At 45.0% G+C, this 24,483-nt stretch overlaps 1 protein-coding gene across 1 annotated transcript; it reads left to right on the top strand.

Annotated features, from left to right (window-relative positions):
- SIGLEC5 (sialic acid binding Ig like lectin 5) lies at nt 8,239–23,517 on the top strand. Its single transcript, XM_018062941.1, is given in 10 exon segments — nt 8,239–8,345; nt 8,445–8,557; nt 8,559–8,832; nt 9,046–9,315; nt 9,553–9,600; nt 10,358–10,612; nt 10,697–10,981; nt 11,207–11,297; nt 12,371–12,452; nt 22,407–23,517. Coding segments are annotated over 10 exon segments (1,668 nt in total). The 5' UTR covers nt 8,239–8,287; the 3' UTR covers nt 22,599–23,517.

Genomic DNA, 24,483 nt, shown 5'->3' with positions numbered 1-24,483 from the left:
TCGGTAGGTGCCCAATATGCTACTGGAGATCAGTGGAGAAATAACACCAGAAAGAATGATGAGCTTGAGCCAAAGCCAAAACAGCACTCAGTTGTGGATGTGACTGGTGATGGAAGTACAGTCCAATGCTGTAAAGAATGATATTGCATAGGAACCTGGATGTTAGGTCTGTGAATCAAGGTAAATTGGAAGTGGTCAATAGGGGATGGCAAGACTGAACATTGACATTTTAGGAATCAGCAAACTAAGATGGACTGGAATGGGCGAATTGAACTCAGATGACCATTATATCTACTATTGTGGGCAAGAATCCCCTAGGAGAAATGGAGTAGCCATCATAGTCAACAAAAGTGTCTGAGTGCAATACTTGGATGCCATCTCAAAAATGACAGAATGATCTCTGTTCATTTCCAAGGCAAACCATTCAATATCACATTAATCCAAGTCTATGATGCTACCCATAGTAATGCTGAAGAAGCTGAATTTGAATGGGTCTATGAAAACCTACCAGACCTTCTAGAACTAACACCCAAGAAAGATGTCCTTTTCTTTATAGGGGACTAGAATGCAAAAGTAGGAAGTGAAGAAATACTAGGAGTAACAGGCAAATTAGTCATTGGAGTACAGAATGAAGCAGGGCAAAGGCTCATAGAGTTTTGCCAAGAGAATGCACTGGTCATAGCAAACACCCTGTCCCAACAATACAAGAGAAGACTACACGTGGACATCACCAGATGGTCAACACCGAAATCAGATTGATGATATTCTTAGCAGCCAAAGGTGGAGAAACTCTAACAGTCAGCAAAAACAAGACCAGGAGCTGACTGTGGCTCAGATCATAAATCCCTTATTGCCAAATTCAGACTGAAATTGAAGAAAGTGGGGAAAACCACTAGACCATTCAGGTATGACCTAACTCAAATCCCTCACTATTATACAGTGGAAGTGACAAATAGATTTAAGGAATTGGATCTGATAGACAGAGTGTCTGATGAACTATGGACTAAGGTGGTTCATGACATTGTACAGGCGGCAATGATCAAGACAATGCCCATGAAAAAGAAATGCAAAATGGTTGTCTGAGGAGGGCTACAAATAGCTGAGAAAAGAGAGAAGCGACAGGCAAAGGAGAAAAGGAAGGATAACCTATCTGAATGCAGAGTCATAAAGAACAGCAAGGAGAGATAAGAAAGCCTTCCTCAGTAATGAGTACAAAGAAATAGGGGAAAACAATTAAATGGTGGAAGACTAGAGATCTCTTCAAGAAAATTAGAGGCACCAAGGGAATTTTTCATACAACGATGGGCACAATAAAGGACAGAAATGGTATGGACCTAATAGAAACAGAAGATAGTAAAGAGGTGGCAAGAATACACGGAAGAACTGTACAAAACAGACCTTCATGACCCAGATAATCACGATGGTGTGATCCCTCACCTAGAGCCAGACATCCTGGAATGTGAAGTCAAGTGGGCCTTAGGAAGCATCACTACGAACAAAGCTAATGGAGATGATGGAATTCCAGTTGAGCTATTTCAAGTCTTAAACGATGATGCTGTGGAAGTGCTGTACTCAATATGCCAGCGAAGTTGGAAAACTCAGCAGTGGCCACAGGACTGGAAAAGATCAGCTTTCATTCCAATCCCAAAGAAAGACAATAATGCTCAAACTATGACACAATTGTGCTCTTCTCACACACTAGTAAAGTAATGCTCAAAATCCTCCAAGCCAGGCTTCAGCAATATGTGAACTGTGAACTTCCAGATGTTCAAGCTGGATTTAGAAAAGGCAGAGGAACCAGAGATCAAATTGCCAACATTTGTTGGATCAATGAAAAAGGAAGAGAATTCCAGAAAAACATCCAACTTTTGTTGTGGGTCACAACAAACTCTGGAAAATTCTGAAAGAGATGGGAATAGCAGACCACCTGACCTGCCTCTTGAGAAATCTGTCTGCAGAACAGCAAGCAACAGTTAGAACTGGACGTGGAATAACAGACTGTTCCAAATCAGGAAAGGAGTACCTCAAGGCTGCATATTGTACCCTGCTTTTTTAATTTATATTCCGAGTATATCATGAGAAATGCTGGAGTGGATGAAGCACAAGTTTTAATCAAGATTGTTGGGACAAATATCAATAACCTCAGATATGAAGATGCATATGGCCTCTGGCCTATGACAGAAAGTGAAGAACTAAAGAGCCTCTTGATGAAAGTGAAAGAGGAGAGTGATAAAGTTGGCTTAAAACTCAGCATTCAGAAAAGTAAGATCATGGCATCTGGTCCCATCATGGCAAACAGACGGGGAAACAGTAGAAACAGTGGCAGACATTATTTTGGAAGGCTCCAAATTCACTGGATACAGAGATTGCAGCCATGAAATTAAAAGACGCTTACTCCTTGGCAGGAAAGTTATGACCAGCCTAGACAGCATATTTAAAAGCAGAGACATTCCTTTGCCGATAAAGGTCTGTCTAGTCAAAGCCATGTTTTTTTCCAGTAGTCACGTATGGATGTGAGAGTTGGACCATAAAGAAAGCTGACTGCTGAAGAATTGATGCTTTTGTATTGTGGTGTTGGAGAAGACTCTTGAGAGTCCTTGGACTGCAAGGAGATGCAGCCAGTCCATCCTAAAAGAGATCAGTCCTCAATATTCATTGAAAGCATGGATGCTGAAGCTGAAACTCCAAACTTCTGACCATCTGATGCAAGGAACCAACTCACTGGAAAATCCTCTGATGCTGGGAAAGATTGAAGGCAGGAGGAGAGGGAGACGACAGAGGATGAGATGGTTGGATGGCATCACTGACTCAATGGACATGAGTCTGAGTAAACTCCGGGAGTTGGTGATGGACAGGGAGGACTGGCGTGCTGCAGTCCATGGGATCTCAAAGAATTGGACATGACAGAGTGACTGAACTGAACTGAATCATGTGTAACCAGCAGATCAGGTGTATATGTGACAATCTGGAGGTGAAACAGGTGTCTGAAACTGGAGGGGCAGTCTGGAAGGGCTGAAGTCTCATAGGATGTGATGCTATTTACAGGTGGACAGTGTCAACAGTGAGTTGGATTGAGCTGAGTTGAATTCTGAGATGCACTGCTGGTGTCTTAGAATTGGTTGTGTGAGATGTAGTCGAACTGACAGACGCATTGGAATTGGGCCCCAAATCATCTACATTCATTTTCTTGTACTAAATCTGGAAACCCAGGGTCGTTTAACCTGACAGCACTTTGTATGGCCCCTCCCAACACCCAGCCTTACAACTGTCTTTAAACCCTTCAATTGCCACATGTGGGGATTGGCCACCATTCGTCATGGCTGCTCTAGAACATGCATCCAAGCAGGGGAAGTGTTGGGTCCTGATGTAAGCACAGGCTTGGCTTGCTGGATGAAGCCGCTTTCCTCTCAAATGTGTGGGCCAACTTACATTTCAACAACCACTGCTCCACACTTTCCCAGCAGTTGGGGTTTTGAGAGACTTTAATAGCTGGCTACTTGGAGCACGTGTAGTCATACCCTATTAGTGTCTTAACGTGCAGGTTCCTGGCTGCAGTGATGTGGGGCAGCTTTCCATTCTTTGACGGTCTCCTTATACATTGTCCTCGATGAAAGTCCTGCTCATTGGGGCCCATTTCTGTATATTTCTTTGACCTTAGGCATTTTAGAAACTCATATTTTGGCTACTGTTACTTTGATGGTTATCTGTGTCATCAGCATCTTCTACCTGATGGCTTTCAATTCGGCACTCCCAGCGGTGTCTGTTATGAAGAGTTCTTCATTTTAATCCAGCTCAGGATCTCCGCGTCCCTCTTAGAGATGGTGTTCTTCCTGTGTTGTTCGGGAATCCTGCCCCACCGCAGCTCAGGGAGATACCTGCTGCAGTATCTTGCAGCAGCTCTGCTGTTTGTCTCTAAATAGGTCTCAGCTCATCTGCACGTGACTTTGGTTCCCATATGAGCTAGGGGTGCAGTTTCACTCGACTGGCTTCAGATCCCCTGTCGCCCACAGAGTGATTGAAACGCCTATCTCTTTGTCACTTCTTTCTATCACCTTTTCTTTTACACATGACACTTCCTGTGGTTGGGGTTTATTTCTAGGTTCCCTATTCTGTTCCACTAGTCTACTGGACTATCCCTTTTTCAGTCCAAAATTTTGTTGTACTATGCTGTAATATACCCTGGAGAAGAGAATAGCAACCCAACCCAGTATTCTTGCCTGGACACTCCCATGGACTGAGGAGTGTTGTGGGCTGCAGTCCATGGGGTGGCAAAGAGTCAGACACGACTGAGTGACTAAGCAAGCAGGCAGGCTGTAATGTATCTTCACAACTTGCAGAGCCAGGCCTCACACATTGTCCTTGTCAAGGTACCCTTGCCATCCTTGAAATGTCTGCTTCCTTATAAATTTTACAGTGAGTTACTGAGTTCCACAGATGTCCACTTGGGATGTGGTGACATACGTTTTGATTCTGCACATTATTTTGAGTAGAATAGATAATTATATTCTTTTTTCAAATCCCGAATGTGGTGTATTTTCCCATTTATTTGTATCTTTAACGTCCTTCAAGACAGATTTATAATTTTCTCCATTGAGGTTTTGTATATCCTTTTGTTGTATACCTTTCTAAATGTTAGATCGATTCCAGGTATATCCTAATTTCTGATGCAACTGTCAATGGCTCTCATACTGTGTTATATTACTGTAATGTGAGAAAGTAATTGATCTCTTTTGGCTGAGTTGCAAGGCCTGTGGGACCATGGTTCCCTTACCAGGGATCAAATTCCCATCCCTTGCCTATAAGGCAGATGCTTGATCACTGGACCACAGGGAAGTCTGCAATGGATTTTCAAATTGGAATTTGCCTCAAGTTATTGTGCTCTCTTGTTAAACCTCTAAATGGATCTGTATAAACTTTTGGATTTTTCTACATGCAGAACTTTTATGAACATAAATCTTTCTTTTTTCCTTTCAATTGTTATACCTTTTACCGATATTTAATTGACTTGCTAGGGTGGAACCTATGCCTACTCCTATTAACGTATGATGTTTTCCTAAAGATACCCTTCATCTTTTTTAGGGAATTTCTCTTTTATTTCCAATGCACTGTGAATTTTATCACAAAGGCATTTGCAATCATCCAGTGTTCATTGTTTTCATCTCTGGAGACTTAATCAGTAAATCAGGGCCAGTAGCCACACTAGAAGCCACACTATGTATTGTATATTTCCACAGAGGAAATGTAACATAAGTAATTGACTATGCAGGTGTTGAAAGGCCAGTGGAGCCTGTCAACCAGGGAACACTCTCTTAGTTTTGGACCACTCTAATCTAAGCCCTCAGCTTGATGTTTTTCAAATCTTTTACATAACTAGACATGTATTCTCTCTGAGATCCAGGTATAACACTGTGTCCGGTTCAGGTGTACAATGTAATGATTTAATATATGTACATATTACAGAATGATCACCAAATGTGCCTAATTAACATTTATATCGATAAGGCTAAAAATAGACCTTTTTGTGATGAGAAATTTTAAGACATAATCTTTTGGCAACTTTCAAATATACAGTTCAGTTGTGTTAACTGTATTATTGTCCCTAAACACGTTTAATACAGTCACCATGGTGTACATTACATGTCCATGACTTATTTATTTTATTCCCGGAAATGTATACCCTCTGACCACTTTTGCCAATTTTGCCATAGACTCCACTCTCTACCTCTGAGGACCACCAGTTATTTCTCTTTATCTGTGACTTTATGTTGTTGGGGTTTTTTTCAGTTTCACCTACCTGTGAGATCATACAGTATTTTTCTTCCTCTGTCTAATGTATTTCATTACCCTAATGCCCTCGTGTACCATCCATGTATTGTAAAGGCAGGATTCCTTCTCTTTTATAGCTGAAGAATGATCACGAGTATGCACACACCACAGTCTCTTTATTCATTCTCTCATCATTGGATATGGAAGTTGTTTCCATGTCTTCAATAATGTACATAGCGCTTCCATGAACATGGAGTGAATATATCTTTTCAAATTGCCATTTTCATTTTCTTGAAAGGCCCCAAAGCGAAAGTGCTTGAGGTTCTCGTTTTAGTTTTGAAGAACGTGCAGTGTTCCCCATAGTGGCCGCACCAATTCACATTCCCGCCAGCAGTGCCCAAGGGTTCCCTTTACCCCACGTGCTCACCAACACTGCTTGTTTCTTATCCTTTGACCGTCCCAGCTTGACATTTGCTGGACACCAGCTGCTGTGAAGGTGTGCTGCACAGCCCTGTGGCTCCTGGCCTTCTCCAGTGCCTGCTTGTCCAGCAATGTTCCCGCAACAGGTGAGGAATGAAGGCGAGAGCTCGTCTCCTCTTGTTCACCTGGACCCTGGGCAGGGCCAGTCCAGGGTTCTGTGGAGCCTGACATTGACTCAAGGGTTCGGATCCCTCCTTAGGAAAAAAAAAAAACAGTGTCACCGAATACAATACAGACATGGCTCCCAAATACAAAATGTGACCCCCAGGTCTCCGGTGCGGCTCTGAAGTGTTTTCAGGGACTGAGAACAAAGAGGAAATGAACAAAGAAGCTGGCATATCTCTTATCAATCAGTAAATTCCAAGAACTCGTGAATCTGTGAGCCAGGAACTGTGGATGGAGGCCAAATACATATTTCCTAAAAGTCTCAATATCACAGGCACATCACATCTGAGTTTCTTTTGAATGAGAAATCTACGTAATCAATCACAAAACATAAAATGCTGAAAACCAAAAGATAAGACATATATTGCAGACTATTTTCCTTTCGTCCTTTCCTTTTACAACCATGACCTAGGGCTTGTAGGGTCTTAGTTCCCAGACCAGGGATTGAAGCTGGGCCAGAGGCAGTGAGAGTGCAGAGTGCTAAGCACTGGGCCACCATAGCACTCTTCTCAGAAGTCAGAAACACCTATCACACCTGCATAACACCTGTTCCCCATACTTTTGGTCTGATCCTCTTTGATTGCCTCGTTTTAGGAGAATAATCATGTATATTAATGAATATGAATATTCTACTAATAAGGTGTTAGTTAGCCGTGTCTGACTTTTGTGATCCCATGGGCTGTAGCCTGCAAGGGCCCTCTGTCCATGTAATTCTCCAAGCAAGGATATTGGAGTGGGTTGCCATTCCCTTCTCCAGGGGATCTTCCTGACCCAGGAATCGAACCTTGGTCTTCACACTGAGGGCAGATTCTTTACCATCTGAGCTAGCAGGGAAGCCCATTATACGAGGAAATAAAATTAATTATATTATGTCGAAAATAGAGTAGAAAGAAGATGCAGTATTTCCACTGGCACGATTGATTGACGGACATTTCTTTTCGTTTCTGTAGTTTAAAAAAGTAAAAAATATATTAATATTTCTATCTAACTATAAAAGAAACTTTCCATCAGTCCCATGGCTTCTTCCTGAAAGTGTCTAAAATGTTTATGATCATAGTCAAACTTGTGAAACTTAAAGAATTTTTTCCTGAAAGGGCAGCAAGTTCACAGGTTTTTTCCACACATGACTTAAGCCTTCCTGTGGCTTTGAAAAGAAGGCCATCCAGAGTGAGGGGTCGTGAACTGTTTCTGTGTGAGGTCTGGACTTTGGGGTCTCAGCTGAATGGGGCAAAGTTCTGCCATTATCACCCCACTTTGCATGGGCCTGTGTCCCCATCAGCAGTTCCCACAGACCCTCAGATCCATGAAGACGCACAGCCCGTGTGCCCTGTTCTGGAAACCCTTCTGGGCAAAAGAGCTTTTCACGCTCAGCTTTTCTTCCTGGGTTCCACCCTCCACAGTGTGTGAATCTTCCTGCCCAAGTCTGAATGGTTTTGAGAAATCTTTCAGTGTTCTTTTCCGGAAAGTCCAGTGTTTCTGTGTTGCAGGGTTGGTCCCACCCGATGACCAGGGCTGGACCCCGTTTCTCTTTTCTGGTTGTGCCGGCCGCTGGGCGCTCTCACCATGGACCTGAGCATCACTGGACGGGTGGTCATGTTAGAGCCACGTGCTGTGAAGCCTCTCGGCCTCTGGGGGCCTCAGGATCTCCCGCTGCAGGCGTGGGGTGTGGGGTGGAGGGGTGGGACCTTCTGCCTCCTCAGGGCCGCCCCTCCTCCACGGCATGGGGCATCCAAGTTCCCCTTCTGCGCTTGGCCAAGGCTCTGTCTCTGTCACCCTCTGGCTTCCTGTTGGGGCTTCCTCGTTCCCTCCCCACATTTGGCGCGCTTCCCTCCCCTGCAGAGGGACCTGAACCGGCTCTGTGCTGGCGGATGCCGACATGGTGCCCCTGCTGCGGCTGCTCCCCCTGCTGCCGCTGCTGCCCCTGCTGTGGGGGGGTGAGTGGGGGAGCGGAGGGGGACGGGGCTTACTGGCTGGTGGAGGGGGGCACACGTGGGGAGGGGCTGGAGCTGCCGCTGAGCCTCTGTGTCCCCCAGGGTCCCTGCAGGAGCTTCCAGGGTACGAGCTCCGAGTGCAGGAATCAGTGGCGGTGCAGGCGTGCATGGACGTCCACGTGCCCTGCTCCTTCTCCTATCCCTGGAGTTCCGGGAAATTCCTGGTATTCCTCTGACGAACCCTTCATCTACTGGTTCCGGGAAGGAGACCGCCATTACAGTGATGCTGTGGCCACAAACGACCGAAAGAAACGAGTGAAGTCAGAGACCCAGGGCCGATTCCGCCTCCTGGGGACCCCAGGGACAAGGACTGCTCCCTGAGCATCCAAAGAGGCCAGGCTGAGCGACTCAGGAGTCTACTACTTGCGAGTGGAGAGAGGATCTCTGAAATACAATTACAGAGAGAAGCAGCTGAATTTGCAGGTGACAGGTGTGACGGGGGGCCCAGGAGAGGACCCTGGCCTGTGGAGACTCCTCTATTAGAACAGGAATGGGGTATAGGAGCCCTCCACACTCCAGGTCTTGGGGTTGGAGGGTTCAGGAGAAACCCAGAACTGGGAATGAGTTGTGACCCTCACCCTCTGGGTCCCCACACCCCTGCGTCCAAGCATCTCCCTCTGTCTCCTCATCTCCTTTTCTCCAGGGAAACCCAACATCCAGTTCCTGGAGCCTCTGGAGTCCGGCCGCCCCACACCTCTGACCTGCAGCCTGTCGCTGGTCTGTGATGGGCCACACCCTCTCCTGTTCTCCTGGGCGGGAGATGCCCTTGATGCCATGAACCCAGACACCCTCCACTCCTCGGAGCTCACCCTCACCCCGAGGCCCCAGGACCACGGCACCAACCTCACCTGTCGGGTGACACTCCAGGGAACGCAGGTGACCCTGGAGAGAACCGTCCTGCTCAACGTCTCCTGTGAGCGTGGAGGGGTGGCGGGGTCCCTGAGGGCGGTGGGGTGTGTGTGTGTGTGTGTGAGTGTGTGAGTGTGTAGAGAGAAGGCCAGCCCACTCTTCTTTGGGTCTGCGCCCTGGGAGCTGAGGTGGGGAGTGGCCGTGAAGGACAGCACCCCCCTTCCTGGTTTCCCTCCTGGGGTGCTGGTCAGTTTCCATCCCACTCCTCCCTCTGCAGCAAGCCCATGTCTTTCTGCCCCAGATGCCCCGAGGAACCTCCGCATCAGCCTCTCCTTCAGAAACATCACAGGTAGGACAGGACCTCTCCTCTCCAGGGCTGGGTCCTGCTCCTGGGACCACCACCAAGGGGTAGCAGGGGAGTGGGCTTGAGGGTGATCAGATATGGGAAGAGCAAGGAGAAAATCCCCACCCCGCCCCACCTCCCATGCACTAGACCACACACACATGCAATACACACAGAGACACACACACAGGCACACACACAGAATACACACATGACCATGCACTGAGACACGCACAGAAACGCCCACACACACAGGCGCACACACATCACACATGTCCACATACACACAGTTATACCCACAGCACAGGCCCCCACCATGCACACATACACAGGTGGACATACACACGTGCACTCATGCACACATACACATAGGCACACATACACCCCACACATTTACACACTCACACACCCTGTTCAAGGCCCATTTCCTTCACCATGGTTCTATTATGTGGCTTTCTTCCACAAAAGCCTCCTTAGTCCTATCCCCTATTGCCTTCAGTGAATCAACATCTCAAGCCTTAGGCTCTGGGTTTTCTTTCCACCAAACAGCCCAGGCCTGTCCCTTTGAGACACCAAGCCTCCCCTGAAGATACGAGGCCCAAACACATTGGCTCAGCCTGCTTAGGGTGGAAAGTCCAGCCCTGGGACCATAGGGAACCCAGCTGGCTGGCCTGCGGAGGAGACAGTGAGGCCAGGAGATCCTGGGAAGGAGGGAGGAGGAGACCTCAGCCTTCCCCAGCTCTCCCACTGCTTTCCCCCAAAGCCCTCAAGATTCTGCAGAACACCGCCTCTATTCTCATCTCAGAGGGCCAGGCGCTGCAGCTGCTGTGTGTTGCTGACAGCAACCCCCCTGCACAACTGAGCTGGTTCCAAGTGTCTCCCACCCTGGAGGCCGCCCCCATCTCCAGCACCGGGGTCCTGGAGCTGCTGTATTCAGGAACTACAGAAGCAGAGCTCAGCTGCCAGGCTCAGAACCCGCTGGGCTCCCAAAATTCCTCCCTGAGCCTCTTCGTGTTCTGTGAGTGTGGGGTCCCCTGGAGAAGGACATCGGGGTTCCAGGGAGGGGAGGGGTGCCCCTGATCCCTCCCATCTCTCCCCACAGCGCCCCCAGAGCTGCTGGGCCCCTCCTGCTCCCAGGAGGACGAGGGTCTGCGCTGCAGCTGCTCCTCCCAAGCCCGGCCGGCCCCCTCCCTGCGCTGGCGCCTGGGCGAAGGGCTGCTGGAGGGGAACTTCAGCAATGCCTCCTTCAAGGTCACCTCCAGCTCCGCTGGGCCCTGGGCCAACAGCTCCCTGAGCCTCCACGAAGGGCTCAGCTCCGGCCTCAGCCTCAGCTGCGAGGCTCTGAACATCCATGGGGCCCGGAGCGGGTCTGTCCTGCTGCTGCCAGGTCAGGAGTCTGTTGGGGGGAAGAGGCTTAGAGGGGCAGGAGTTATGATCCTAGAAGATGATACTTGGTGGGGAGAGGGGCTGGGGTCACGGCAGAAGGTGCTTTTTAGGACAGGAGGCTCCTTCTCAGGCCTGAAGAGGCTCTCCAGAAAGTTCTGCAAGGAGGCGGGAGGGCACGAGACTGAATCTTGGGAGCGTGATCATCTCCTGGCCGTCTTCCCTGCAGGGAAGCCTGCATTCCTGGTCGCTGGGGCTCTTGGAGGCGCTGGCGCCATGGCCCTGCTGTGCCTGTTCTTGTGCCTCCTTTTCTTTTTCATGTAAGTCTGTGTTCTTGGGGACGTATAGGGAGGTGTGTGGTAGGGAGTGTGGAAAGAGGTCCCTAATCGCAGAAATGCAGAGAAGCGTAGATTAGGTTCAGAGTTGGGTAACAGCCTTAGCAAGATTTAATTCCCATGCATTAAGGTGTACAGTTCATTAGCTTTTAGTCTATTCAGAGCTGCGTGTCTTTGACAGTGATTTTGACAGAATTTTTGCATTAGCCCCAAATGAAAGAGAAACCAAAAGGAAATCCACACCCGTGGTCAACCCCTCCGTTCCACCCTCTGCCCTAGGCAACCGCCAGGCTGTTTCCCATCTGTCTAGAGTTGTCTGTTCTGGACATTTCAAATAAGGGCAATCATAAAATATGCGGTCCCAGGTGACTGACTTCTCTCACTTTGTGTGATGTTTTGAAGGTTCATGCGTGGCAGTCCTTCACTCCTGTTTTTTAAAAAAATTAATTCATTAATTTTTGGCCGTGCTGGGTCTTGGTTGTAGTACACAGGCTTCTCATTGCCGTGGCTTCTCTGATTGCAAAGCGCAGGCTCTAAGGTGTGCTGGCTTCCGGAATTGCAGCTCGAGGGCTCTAGAGCGCAGGCTCAGGAGCTGTGGCGCACAGGCTTAGTTGCTCAGAGCCACGTGGATCTTCCCGGACCAGGGATCGAACCTGTGTCCTTTGCATTGGCAGGCAGATTCTCATCCCCTCTGCCACCAGGAGATGTCTCCGTCATTCTTTCTTATTTCCAAACAATGTTCCCTCGGATGAATGGAGCACATTCTACTCATCTGTTCATCCACTGATGGACATTTGGGTTGTTTTGGCCACCATGTGTCAATAATAATGACATTCATGTACAAGTTTGTAAGTTGAGTCTCTAGTGATGGAAATTCAGTCTTGGCCAAAGTCCTGGTCATCCAAGAAGATGAAGCGCTTACTTCCGTGTCAGGAAGGCCTCTGGGTCCACTGTTTCAGGGTCTGGATGCCCGAGCATCATATTGGGGGCGGTGGGGGGCAGCTTGCCCACCTTTGCCTGAGCCGCCCTGACTGCAGCACACCGAATTCTTCTCTTAGACTGAAATCCCGCAGAAAGCAGGCAGCCACGAGACCAGAGGGTGTGGAGGATGAAGACCCGGTCATGGGTACCGTCGCCTGGGTGAGTGATGCGGGCGTCTTCTCCAGCCGTGGGGGCCCCAGGCGTGTCCATTTGGCAGACTCAGGCTGTCAGTAGTTCCTGCTCCTTTCCGCTCCCCCAGGCAGACACCTGGGAGCTGGCTCCCCTTGCGTTCTTCCCCTTCATCTCCCAGGCCCAGTGGTGCTCTGCTGACCACTGAGCCTATTCACTTCTTTACTGGATACAGGCTGCCAGAACTATCTCCCCCTCAAACCAGTACTTTGCCAGCCATTCTGGAGTCTCAAAGCTGTTGCTCCCTTTGCTTAGAGAATCAAGTCATAATCGTTGGTCTGATATATGATGTCCTTCCTGGGGTCTCTCCTGACAGCTGCTCCAGCCACTGGTCCTGCCCTAGGGTCCAGCTACACTGGCCTTCTCCCTGTGTCCAGAGAGATCTATTCCCTTATGACTCGGATGCCTTTGAATATACAGTTCCTTCTACCTGAACTAGGCTTCCTTGGTAGTTCAGATGGTAAAGAATCCACCTGCAATGCAGGAGACCTGGGTTCAATCCCTGGGTTGGGAAGATATCCTGGAGAAGACAATGGCTACCCAGTCTGTATTCTGGCCTGGAGAATCCCACGGAGTATACACTCCACGGGGTTGCCAAGAGTCAGACATGACTAAGCAACTTTCCCTTCACTACTTGAGCTGCCCTCCCTTTCGCAGATCAACCATCCACCTTGCTGCCTCCTTCCAGCTGCAAGGTCAGCATCTCTTACTCTGGGAACCTTTGTCTTCTCCCTTCCTTCTCTCCATCCACCGAGTCCTGTGTCCATCCCCGACACAGGGTTACTATCACACATCACTGCATTGATCTGTCTCTACCTTCTCATCGTATAAGTAAAGTCCTTGAGAACGAGGGCTGTAATTTTCTCTCACACCATCCCTGTCCAGCAAGACCCCTGTTCCCTTTTTAAAAATTGAGCTTGTGTTGCCCTAAATGGAATTATCCAAAATGCTTTGTTCATCACCGAGCTAGTATCAATGGAACAAGCAGTATTCACTTTTACTTACTCATCGTTACACATGATATGATAAACACGTGTAAACCCACCATCCAACCTGAGACTTAAAACATCGATGATAACTTTCATCTACCCTTCTACTCTGACCCGCCCCCAGTAACCACTGCTTCGAATCTTTTGTTGCTGGTTTTACCACATATATGTTTACCCAAAATATACACTCTTTAGTTTAATTGCTTCTGAACCTTCCAAGGGTGTCATGTGCCAGGTACGCTTCTTGGACTTGCCTTGTAGATACAGTCTTATATAGCAAAGATTCACTCACATTTTTGCACAAAGTTGCAGTTTCCCATTGTCAATGATGCATTTTACGATTATGTCTATTATCTAAGCTCCTATTGATGGACATTGGAGTCGTTTCCTGGTGTTGCAATTACAAACATTCCTTATTCGTGTCTCATTGTATTCACATGCAAGAGTTTTCCTTTAGCATTACTTAGGAATTTAATTACTAGGTCACAGGGTCTGTAAAGTTCCTATTTAGAAGATCATGACAAATATTTTCCAAAGCAACTGTGTTCACTCATATTCTCATCTATGCCTATCAGATTCTGTTGATCTATAATCTCTCCAACACTTGGTTTCCTCAATTTTTTTTTTTCAGTCATGTCACGTTCTCACTATGGTGTTGATTTGCATTTCCTTGGTTACCAACGAAGATGAAAATCTCTCTACAGCTTCAGTGGCATATGAACATCTTTTCCATAAAATGCCTGGTCCCATTGACAGCCCATTTTCCTACTGAATGTTTGACCTTTTCTTATTAAATTTGAGAGCTTTATACATGTTTATGCTTTTTAATAGATTATATATATTGTAAATATCTTCTCGCAGTGAGTAGCTCATACTTTACCTTTTTAAAGGTGACGTTTGATGATAAGTTCTTAATTGTAATAAGAACTTTGGGGTTTAAGAAATTCTTTCCCATCTTAAGATGTAGAAAGATATTCGAGGATAGTTTCTACTAAGTTTTCTGTTTTCCTTTTGACATTTAAAGACTTCATCCATGGGAAGTTGATTTTTCTGTGTGGTGTAGTGTTGACCTATATCTATTCCTTCTTTTTGTGCAAAATAGTCCTTCACTTCCTCCCCTGAGGATGTGCCATTCATCAAAATTCCACACGTGGGTGGTCCTCTTTCTGTGACCTCTTCTATTCCAATGATCAATTTTAGTGTCCTTGAGTCAGAACTGTGTCTACATTCAACAGTCTATAAGCTCAAAAATAAGTCCTGGTATCTGATAGAGCAAGTCCTTCTCCAGATTCTTCTTTCAAAGTTGTCTTGTCTATTCTTGGACCTCTGCTGTTCTATTTAAATGTTAAAATCAGTATGTCAAGTTCCCCAAAACACTCCTGTTGGAGTTTTGATTGGAATTGCATTGAACCTATAGGTCAATCCAGGAAGAATGTATTTGTTTGTGAATTCAAGTCTTCTAATCCAAGAGAATAGATTAACTCTATTCATTTAAGTCTTTAAAAGAAAATGTTTTCAAGAATGATGGAGAATTCCTTCACACAGGTCTTGGTCATCTTTTGCTATTCTAGTTATTCTATAACAATAACTAGTATTAAAAAAATTTTTTTTCTTCCTAAATACTACTTATTTCTACTACTGTACATGCATTTTTCTGATTGCTCATTGCTATATGCAGAATGAAAAATAATTCTTTTTAAGTGTGAAGGTTTATTTTGTAATTTAAAAAAATCTCAAATTGGTCTTGAGTGTCATTTAGATTCTTGTTGCTTGGGTAGCTGGAAAATTCTTATATCTTACTTGTAACCCTGCTGAACCATCCTTTTTCAGAGATAAAGATACCATCTGAAAAACTTGTGATATTCTTGCTTTTAATTGTCATGGCTTGTATGGATAGTCTTCGTCAGGCTAAGGAAGTTCTTTTCTATCACTAAATAACTTTAAGTTTATATCATACATCTCAGTTGAACTTTTCAGATATATCCACTGATATGATTTTCCCTATAATCTGTTACCAGTGGTGAGTGAAACGGTTCAACATTTTTTATTTTGAAACTAGCATTCCTGAGAAAAGATGAAATTGTTCACAGTGAGTGTTTTTTTGTTCTTTTTCTAAAACTCTAGTAGATTCAGTTTGTTAATATTTTGTTGAGCACTTTTGCATCTGTATGCCAGAGTAAAATGCACCTCTGTCTTCCTTTCTCCTCGTGTTTTCTTCTTTGGGTATCAAGATAACATTGAGGAATTGTAGCATCTTCCCATTTTTACTATTAATATTATCTGAAAGAGAGTGTATAAAATTGAAATGATCTGCTTCTTGAATGATTAATAAGTATACTCGTATAGGCCGCCTGGGTCTGCCCTTGTCTTTATATGTGGTTTTTCTAACTCAGTCACTTTGTGTGTCCATTAACACACAGTGTGTTACAGATAACAGTTTAGAGATAACAGTTTGTTCATTTCATCCAAGTTTGATAATTTGTTGACAAAAGGTTATAAGTAGTATTCTCTTAATTGCATATTGTTTAATTAGGATTAATTCCCCTTTGGGGGCTTCCCTGGTGACTCAGGTGGTAAAGAATCCGCCTGCGATGCAGGAGACTGGGGTTTGATCCCTGGGTCGGGAGGATTCAATGGCAACCCACTCCAGTATTCCTGCCAGGAAAATCCCATGGACAGAGGAGCCTGGTATGGCTACACTTCATAGTACTGTGGCAAAAGAGTTTGTCAGACAGAACTTAGCAACTAAGCAACAACAACTTAGCTTATTAGTACATAGCACCCTTCTTTCATGGTAAAAGTTTTTATGGATAAATGTCTCTCAGAACACCACTTTAATTTCACCTCACACATTTTGAAATGTGTTATTTTAATACCATTCAGTTCTAAACATTGCGAAACCTATTGTGATTTTTTGGGGGAATCTTAAATTATTGGGGATTTTTAAAAACTCAAATGTAGGGGACTTCCCTGGTGGTCCAATGGCTAAGACTCTGAGCTCCCAATGAAGGGGGCCCAGGTTCGATATTTCGTCAGGGAAATAGATCCCACATGCTGCAGCTAAGACCCAGTGCAGCCAAATAAATAAATTTTTTAAAAATATTAATAAAAAAATCCAAATGTATGGGGATTTTAAAACATCTTTCCATCCTTAAATTCTAATTAAATTGAGTTTTGTCAGAGTACATTGTTTTGATGATACCTACTTTTTAACTTTGTTGAGACTTTATCTGTGACTTGGTTATGTGAAGAATTTCTGTAAATAGTTCCTATATGCTTAAGAAGTATATATATTTTTTCTATTTCATAAATTCCAACTGAGGTCAATAACCCAGTGTGTGTTCATTGTATTGTTCAAATCCAAATCTTTACTAATAGGTCTTCCTAAACTATCATTATCTGAACTCTTATGATAGTTTACTTGTCAATTTTCCCCTGGAGTTCAATCAAATATATTTCTTACAGATGATGTACTTTTAAATTAAAAGTGTATAGTATCGTATCTTCTCACGTTTAACCACACCTTGTGATTGTCTCTGTCCCTAGTGATACTTTTTGTTTCAAATCTATTTGGTTAGATCTTAAGATAGACACACCACTTTGTCATTGGTTAGTTAGATATCTGGTATTTTTCCATCCTTTCCTCTCCCCACCCACCTCTAACATTTTTTTTTTTAATGCTTTAGCAATGATTCTTTTGAATAGTATATTTTGTTTTTTCTTAATTTTATTTATGATTTTTGGCTGTGCTGGGTCTTCGCTCTGCACAAGCATTTCTCTGGCTGTGGCCAGCAAGGGCTACTCTCTAGCTGTGTACACAGGCTTCTCATTGCAATGGCTTCTCTTGTTGTGAATCTTGGCCTCTAGAGCACAGGCTCAGTAATTCTGGTGCAAGGGTTTATTTGCCACGAGGCATGTGGGATCTTCCTGGACTCAGGGATCGAACCTGTGTCTCCTACACTGGCAGGCAGATTCTTTACCACTGAGCCACCAGGGAAGCCCTATAACCAGGTATTTGAAAATCCAACTTGACATTCTGTGTCAAGTTCACGCTATTTGTATTTATTGTGGTTCTTGATATACGTGGACTTCTTTGTGCTATTTTCTCTTCTCCTTTTGCTTGGTTCCATTTTTTTCAACATTTCATTTTCTCCTCTCTTATTAAAAAAAAAGTGACATCTCTGTCTTACACCTAACAAAAAGAACTCGAGTGCTTTTATATCTTTTGGTGTCCCCTCCATCCACCTTCTACGGCCACGCTGGTTCTTTCTCTAGATCTCCAGTTTCTATTCTGCATAATTATGAACACACTCAACATTTTTCTATTCTCCGGTCATTAAAAAAAAATACACAACTACACATTTCACTGAGGTAATCTGATCACTTTTGTATCTTATATTCACTGCGTGTGGTTTCTTAGTTTTCTTATTTTTATTTGCATTCTTTGTATTTGAGTTCTTTCTCCTAACGTGTTTTTAACTTGGTATTTCCTGTATTGAGACTTGTATCTGAAATATTTTTATGCCCCCACAATTGAATTTCATTTGGTAGGCTCTCAATTCCAGGATCAAGGTGATTTCCTTTGGATGCTCTGAACACTTGCTTCATTGTTTCTTGTACCCGGTATCCCTGTTAGAGGTCTCAAGTCTCACACAGAGTGGCAGGTAATCCACTCATTCTCCCTGGAAACATTTGCATGTTTCTCCTTGGTTTTGACAGTCTTGAGATGAACTGTACTTTATTTGGTTGTGGGCTTTTCCTTGTGTTTGCGAGGTACTTTGTGCTGACATGGTTCACTTTTTCTGTAATTCTGACAATTTTATCTCCACTATTTTTGTCCAAACATCTCTTCTGCTTTTGGTTTCATTTTTATCTCATTTGGGGACTATTGGGACTTCCCTGGTGGTTCAGTGGTTAAGACTCCATGCTCCCAGTGTAGAGACACAGGTTTGCTCTCTGGCCGGGGAACTAAGATCCCACATGCCGGGGGTGTGGCCCCCCGAGAAAGCATGTCATCTGGGGACTATTATCATCTGAATGTTGAGATTTTCTATTTCCTTCATCATTCATAACTTTTATTTTCATGTGTTCTGGTCGTCATCCTCCCCTGCTTCCTTCTATGGGAGACTTCAAAGGTTTTTCCAGCTCCCTGATGTACTTGAATTGTATTCATTCTGTTCTGCATCCCACCATTGGGTTCTTCCTATTTTTATATCTCAGACCTCATATTTCCATGTTTTACAGAACTGCACCCACATTTCCTTTTTATGTAACTTACATGATTACATAACTTCTGGTTCTACATTTTATGTACATAATTACTGATGTGTATAATTTTCTTTTCCAGTCTTACTGAGATATATTGGACATATAGCATTGTATAAGTTTAAGGTGTACAGAATATTGAATTGATTTACATACATCATGGAATGACTAGCCTAATAAGATTAGTGAACATCCATCATCTCCTATAAATAAAAAATTAAAGAAATAGAAAAAAAAATTTTCCTTGGGATGAGAACAGTTAGGATTTACTCTGAATAACTTTCATATATAACATAGAGCAGAGTTAATTCTAATGATTATGTTCTACATTACCTCGCTAGTGCTTATTTATCTTATAACTGGAAGTTTGTACCTTTTGACCGCCTTGATTCAGTTTCCCCATCCCCACCTTCTGCCTCTGGTAACCACAAATCTGATCTCTTTTTCTGGGGGTTTGCTTGTTTCTTCGTTTTTGAAGTGTAAGTGATTCGATATTTCTGTTTCAAAAATGATCATCACGCTGTCTAGTTACAATATGTCACCATTCTGAGATATTACATCGTTGCTGAGTGACTGTTTTTTTTTTATTTGGAGGATAATTGCTTTACAATGTTGTGTTGGTTTCTGCCATTTAACAATGTAAGTCAGCCACAAGTGTACACGTGTCCCCTCCCTCTTGAACCTCCCTCCCACCCCTCTAGGTTGTCTCAGAGCACCAGGTTGAGCTCCCTGTGTTACACAACAACTTCCCACTTGCTATCTAGTTTACCTGTGAGAATACACAGAGAGAACAGACTCGTGTTGGACACTGCTGGCGAAGGAGAGGATGGGAGGGATTGAGAGAGTAGCGTAATTTCTTATTCTCACCTTTACGATGTAACGTCAGCACTTACTCCTCTTGGTGCATTTATCATGCTGAGTTTTAAACTCTTGATCAAAGTGTTCTAATACTTGTATTTTGAAGGTACATGATGTTCCCAGCCTCCTTTGGTTGGTTTTTCTTCCAGGACATTTACACTTTGCAGGTGCTCAGTCCTCTGACCTGGTGGGGGGCGCATATTCCCCAGGGATGTTAGCTTTTTGGTCTGGACTGTTGATTGGGTGAAGGTGAAGGGCAGATGCTGGCCTGTGTTGGCTCAAAGGAGTGATGGGGACCAGTCGCAGGGTGGAATGCTCGGGGCACCACAACCACTGTCCACCAATTTCACTTCCTGCCCCCCACCCCCACCACTGAAAAAGCAGCGTAAGTCACCCCTTTGCCTTCCAACCTCAAGGAGAAGGAGCTTTGGATTTTTATCTAAAATCTCTGTGGATTTTGATCCACCAGACTCTGGAGTTTGGAAAGAAGAAAGGGAGGACAAGAGTCCCAAAGGCCAGTGAGGCTCCACGGCATCTCTCCTTCTCTTCACCCCAGGGAGCCTTCGGTGCTCATCCACCATTTACCTCTGGACACATGCACATTACCGTCTTGTCCATGCTCTCTGAATTCTGCAGGCAATGATTGTCCTAAGGCGAGGGTGGAGGAGAGAAAGGAGCAGAATTCAAGCACATCTGAGGGAACCTGTTCTTCCTCCCGTCATCAAGCCAGCCTCCCTAGCCCTGGGCTGTAGCATGTCACCTCCCCAGCCCCATGTGTTCAATTTACTTCCCCCCAGGAACCTCAGGGTGATTAATCAATCGACAATTGATTATAAAATTTTGTCATCCCGTAGTTCCATCTATAGTTTTTGATTGTTGGATCTTGGTGAACAGAGCCAGTGGTATGTGTGAATTCGCTACCTGACAGGAACCCTGATAGAGCTTTGTTTTCCCCATTAGGTTGTTGTTGTTGTTGTTGTACAGCCACTAAGTCGTGTCAGACTCTTTACGACCCCGTGGACCGCAGCACCCCATGGACTGTCCTCCACTATCTCCTGGACTTTGCTCAAATTCGTGTCCATTGAGTCAGTGGTGTTATCTAACCATCTCATCCTCTCTCTCTACTTCTCCTTTTACCTTCAATCTTTCCAGCATCAGGGTTTTTTTTCCTGATAAGTCGACTCTCTCAACCTTTCTGTAACTTTGATACTGTAGGCAGAATAGTAAAGCAATGAGCTGCATAGTCCCTGGAGTTCATCCTCCTGTGTCCAAGTGCTGGACTCAACCACTTCTGAGCTGTGTGACCTTGGCCAAATTAGTTAACCTCTCTGCTTCTTTATTTTCTCTTCTGGAAAGGAGCCCACTGCTATGCTGGTACCTATTTCATTGGGTTGCTACGAGAAGTGCTTAGAAATATGCCTAGGTCATGGGAAATTGCTAACAACTCTTACCTAATGTCACTATACCCCTCTCTGACAAGGAACTGGGCGTGCAAGCAGGTATTTCGGGCTGTTTCACTTCCTCATATATCCTCATTTGAAAGAACAGCACTTAATGGCACCTAGCTCATAACCAGCACTCAGCAAAGAGGTGTTGGATGAAGGAATGAACTTAGTGCTTTCTCCTGTTTATTCATCTGAGCTGCATCTTGTCTTATGCATGCTCAGTCACCTGATCGTGTCTGATTCTTTGCAACCCCATGGACTGCAGCCCACCAGGCTCTTCTGCCCATGGGATTTCCAGGCAAGAATACTGGAGTGGGTTGCCACTTCCTCCTGCAGGGGATCTTCCTGACCAGGGATGGAATCTGCGTCTTGCACTGGCAGGTGGATTCTTTACTACTAGCATGACCTGGGAAGCCCATGTTGTCTTATGAGGATAAATTCAACCCCCTCTTAATATATGGTAAGGCTATTTAGACACATGGTCTTATTTCTCCCTCTTTGGCTACGGAAGGGTCAACACACCTAGCTGTTTTGTGATGTCATCTTGCTCATGCAATATGGACAGCTCTGTCTAGATATGCTATTTTTTTTCTGAGGTTGTGAAACCGTTTTTTCCCGACCTGGAATTCTTTTTCTTTTCTTTATGAGCTACTATTTGAAGGCTAATGTTGCTTTTGACACACTCGTCTATAGCACGATGGCATGTGTGGACAGACTTGGAGAAAAGAGAACGGCATACCAGTGTCTGGGCACCCTCTTTTCTTGGAGACATGGGTCCTGCTTTATTTTCATTTCTGTTTTATGGGACCCAGGTCCAAGAGCCAGAATTGCCATCTCTTCTGGTTTCTGCATAAACTGGTTCATAAGTCACACCAGAGTTAGAATTTAGCTGTGTTTACTTGTCTCTAATCCAGTCTTCCTGGCAGACTGCAAACTGCCTGAGGTCAGGGTCTATGTCTGTTTTCTCACACTGCTCATTTGGCCTTTCACCCAGGACTTGGTACCGGGTACACTGTCAAGAAAACAGCAGGCCTGGGTTTGAATCCTGGCTCTGTCGTCCACTCGAGGAGTGACCTTGGGCAAGTTACTTCACCTCTCCCCCACCTCAATTTTCCTACCTGTAAAATGGGAATAATAAGAATATCACTCCTACTGGGTTTCTGTGAAGGTTAAATAGGATTCATAAGCCTGCAATACAGCCCAGTCAATCTTGACAAAATTATAAATGAATGAGTGAATATTTGAGTTCACAGGAAGCATGTGAGGAAGAAGAAGATGAATGAATAAACATCCCATCTGCTGAACTTTCCTTTGGGGCTCATGCCTGCTTACTCCTTCTCTGACTCCTTTTTCTCCCTTTTTCTCAGGGTTCCAGGCAAAAGCCTTGCCCAGACAGCCCCCCTGACCAGATGGTGCTGTCCCCTGCAGAGGACGCCCCACCCCCAGGGGAACAGGAAGAGCTCCATTATGCCTCCCTCAACTTTCATGAGATGACATCTCGGGAGCCTCAAGACCAGGAGGCCACCAGCACCGAGTACTCTGAGATCAAAACGAGCTAATGAGGACTCATCCAGACCTTGGCCCCAGCTGGGGGAACCACAGCATCTATGGGGACAAGGAGAGGTCAGGGACTAGTTGATGAAGCCTTGGTGGCAATATTTAACTCCTGTATGAGTGTCCCCAGGTAGAGCAGAAAGAAGACAGGTGATGGGATTAGAGAAACAGGGTCACAGGCAGGTTCCAGCACTTCCTAAAGCATTGTCATCAAGCAATTCAGTCCACCTCTCTGTGTCTCGGTTTTCTGTTCTGTAAATCAGAGATCATGTGTCTTACCTCCAAGTTGGTGCACATTAAAGAAAGAACATATAAAAGAAAAAAAATAAAGGGGGAAAACCTCAAAGGAAGAAAGGGAAGAACATATTATAACCAACGAACAGAGGTCCCATCACATGGCGTGTGCCTAGTGTCCGGTTCCTCTTCCTGAACAGAAAGGTCCTCCCATCAAGTTCTTCTGAGGGTGACTAGTGTTGACTTGAAACAAGTGGACAGCCAGCTATTTCCCAGCAAAGATGAGTTTAATTTGGCATTAGCCCAGAATTGCAGCTTGGGGTCTGCAACCATGGAGAGCCATGTGCAAATTCCAATTGAAGGAGGGAAGGAGACCGCTTTTATAGAGGAGCGAAGGAAGTTGAGGGCTAGAGGAAACAGTGAGTCCATGGCTTTTGATTGGCTGAGTCCTTGCCAGGAAGGAAGGAGTCTTTCTTCCTGTTGGGCTCTGGTATCATCACTGCCAGTGAGAGCGCCCCCTTCTGGACTCTAATTGAGGCTTCAGTTTATTCATTTTTTACACCAGGAACAGAGGACAGAGTGGCAACTTATTGATGTCATTCTCCATCCCGAAACTCTTTGGAGTCTCCCCAGGGAAAGACTAGCCCCTCAGCCTGGCATTTGGTTCATAATACAGCATCTTGTAATCTCTCTGGGGTTATCTCCTTGCCTTACTTTTATCTGTCCATTCTTCCAGTATATTTCTTCACCCGCTGACATCCAGTCCCTTCCTTATTTCATTTATATCCCCTAAAGGGATCTTTCCAACAGCCAGAGAGCTGATCCTGACTCTCCTGAACAAATCTATTCCCTCTTAGCACCACACTAAAACTGTCTATAGAGAGCTGGACTATAAAGAAAGTTGAGCACCAAAGAATTGATACTTTTGAACTGTGGTATTGGAGAAGACTCTTGAGAGTCCCTTGGACTGCAAGGAGATCCAACCAGTCCATCGTAAAGGAGATCAGTCCTGGGTGTTCATTGGAAGGACTGAAGCTGAAGCTGAAACTCCAATACTTTGGCCACCTGATGTGAAGAACTGACTCGTTGGAAAAGACCATGACGCTGGAAAAGATTGAAGGCAGGAAGAGGAGGGATGAGATAGTTGGACGGCATCACCAACTCGATGGACATGCGTTTGAGCAAGCTCCGGGAGTTGGTGACAGGGAAGCCTGGCGTGCTGCAGCCCATGGGGTCGCAGAGTTGGACACTACTGAGCAACTGAACTGACTGACTGGCTGACTGACGACCTCACTGCTATCTACTCACCAACCCTCTCCTCTTGGCCCATTCTTCCTTATGCCTTCCAGGCTGGTTCATACAAATGTCTTTGCAATTTGAGATCTCTTTCCTGGAGGTCATGCTGCCTGGCTTTTATCTGTTTCCACCATCTCATCCTTCAAACCTGAGCTCATGGACAGATTTGGATTGAGAGTATGAGCTCTTATCCTCCCTCCTCTAAAATTGAATTAATTAATTTTTAAAGGAAAAGGCACTAATGCAAAAATAGTATTTCACCAACACCTGTGTAGTGTGAGTGCCTAACAATAAGCTTAAGCTTTTTAAATGTAAATGCCTGACATTAAACTTTTGATTGCCCGGGCATCCATTTCAGAG

Source organism: Capra hircus, chromosome 18 (genome assembly GCF_001704415.2).
Source record: "Capra hircus breed San Clemente chromosome 18, ASM170441v1, whole genome shotgun sequence".
In the NCBI taxonomy this organism is placed as follows: Eukaryota; Metazoa; Chordata; class Mammalia; order Artiodactyla; family Bovidae; genus Capra; species Capra hircus.
The sequence above is the reverse complement of the archived record's forward strand: the minus strand, read 5'-3'. Positions and strand labels throughout refer to the sequence as shown.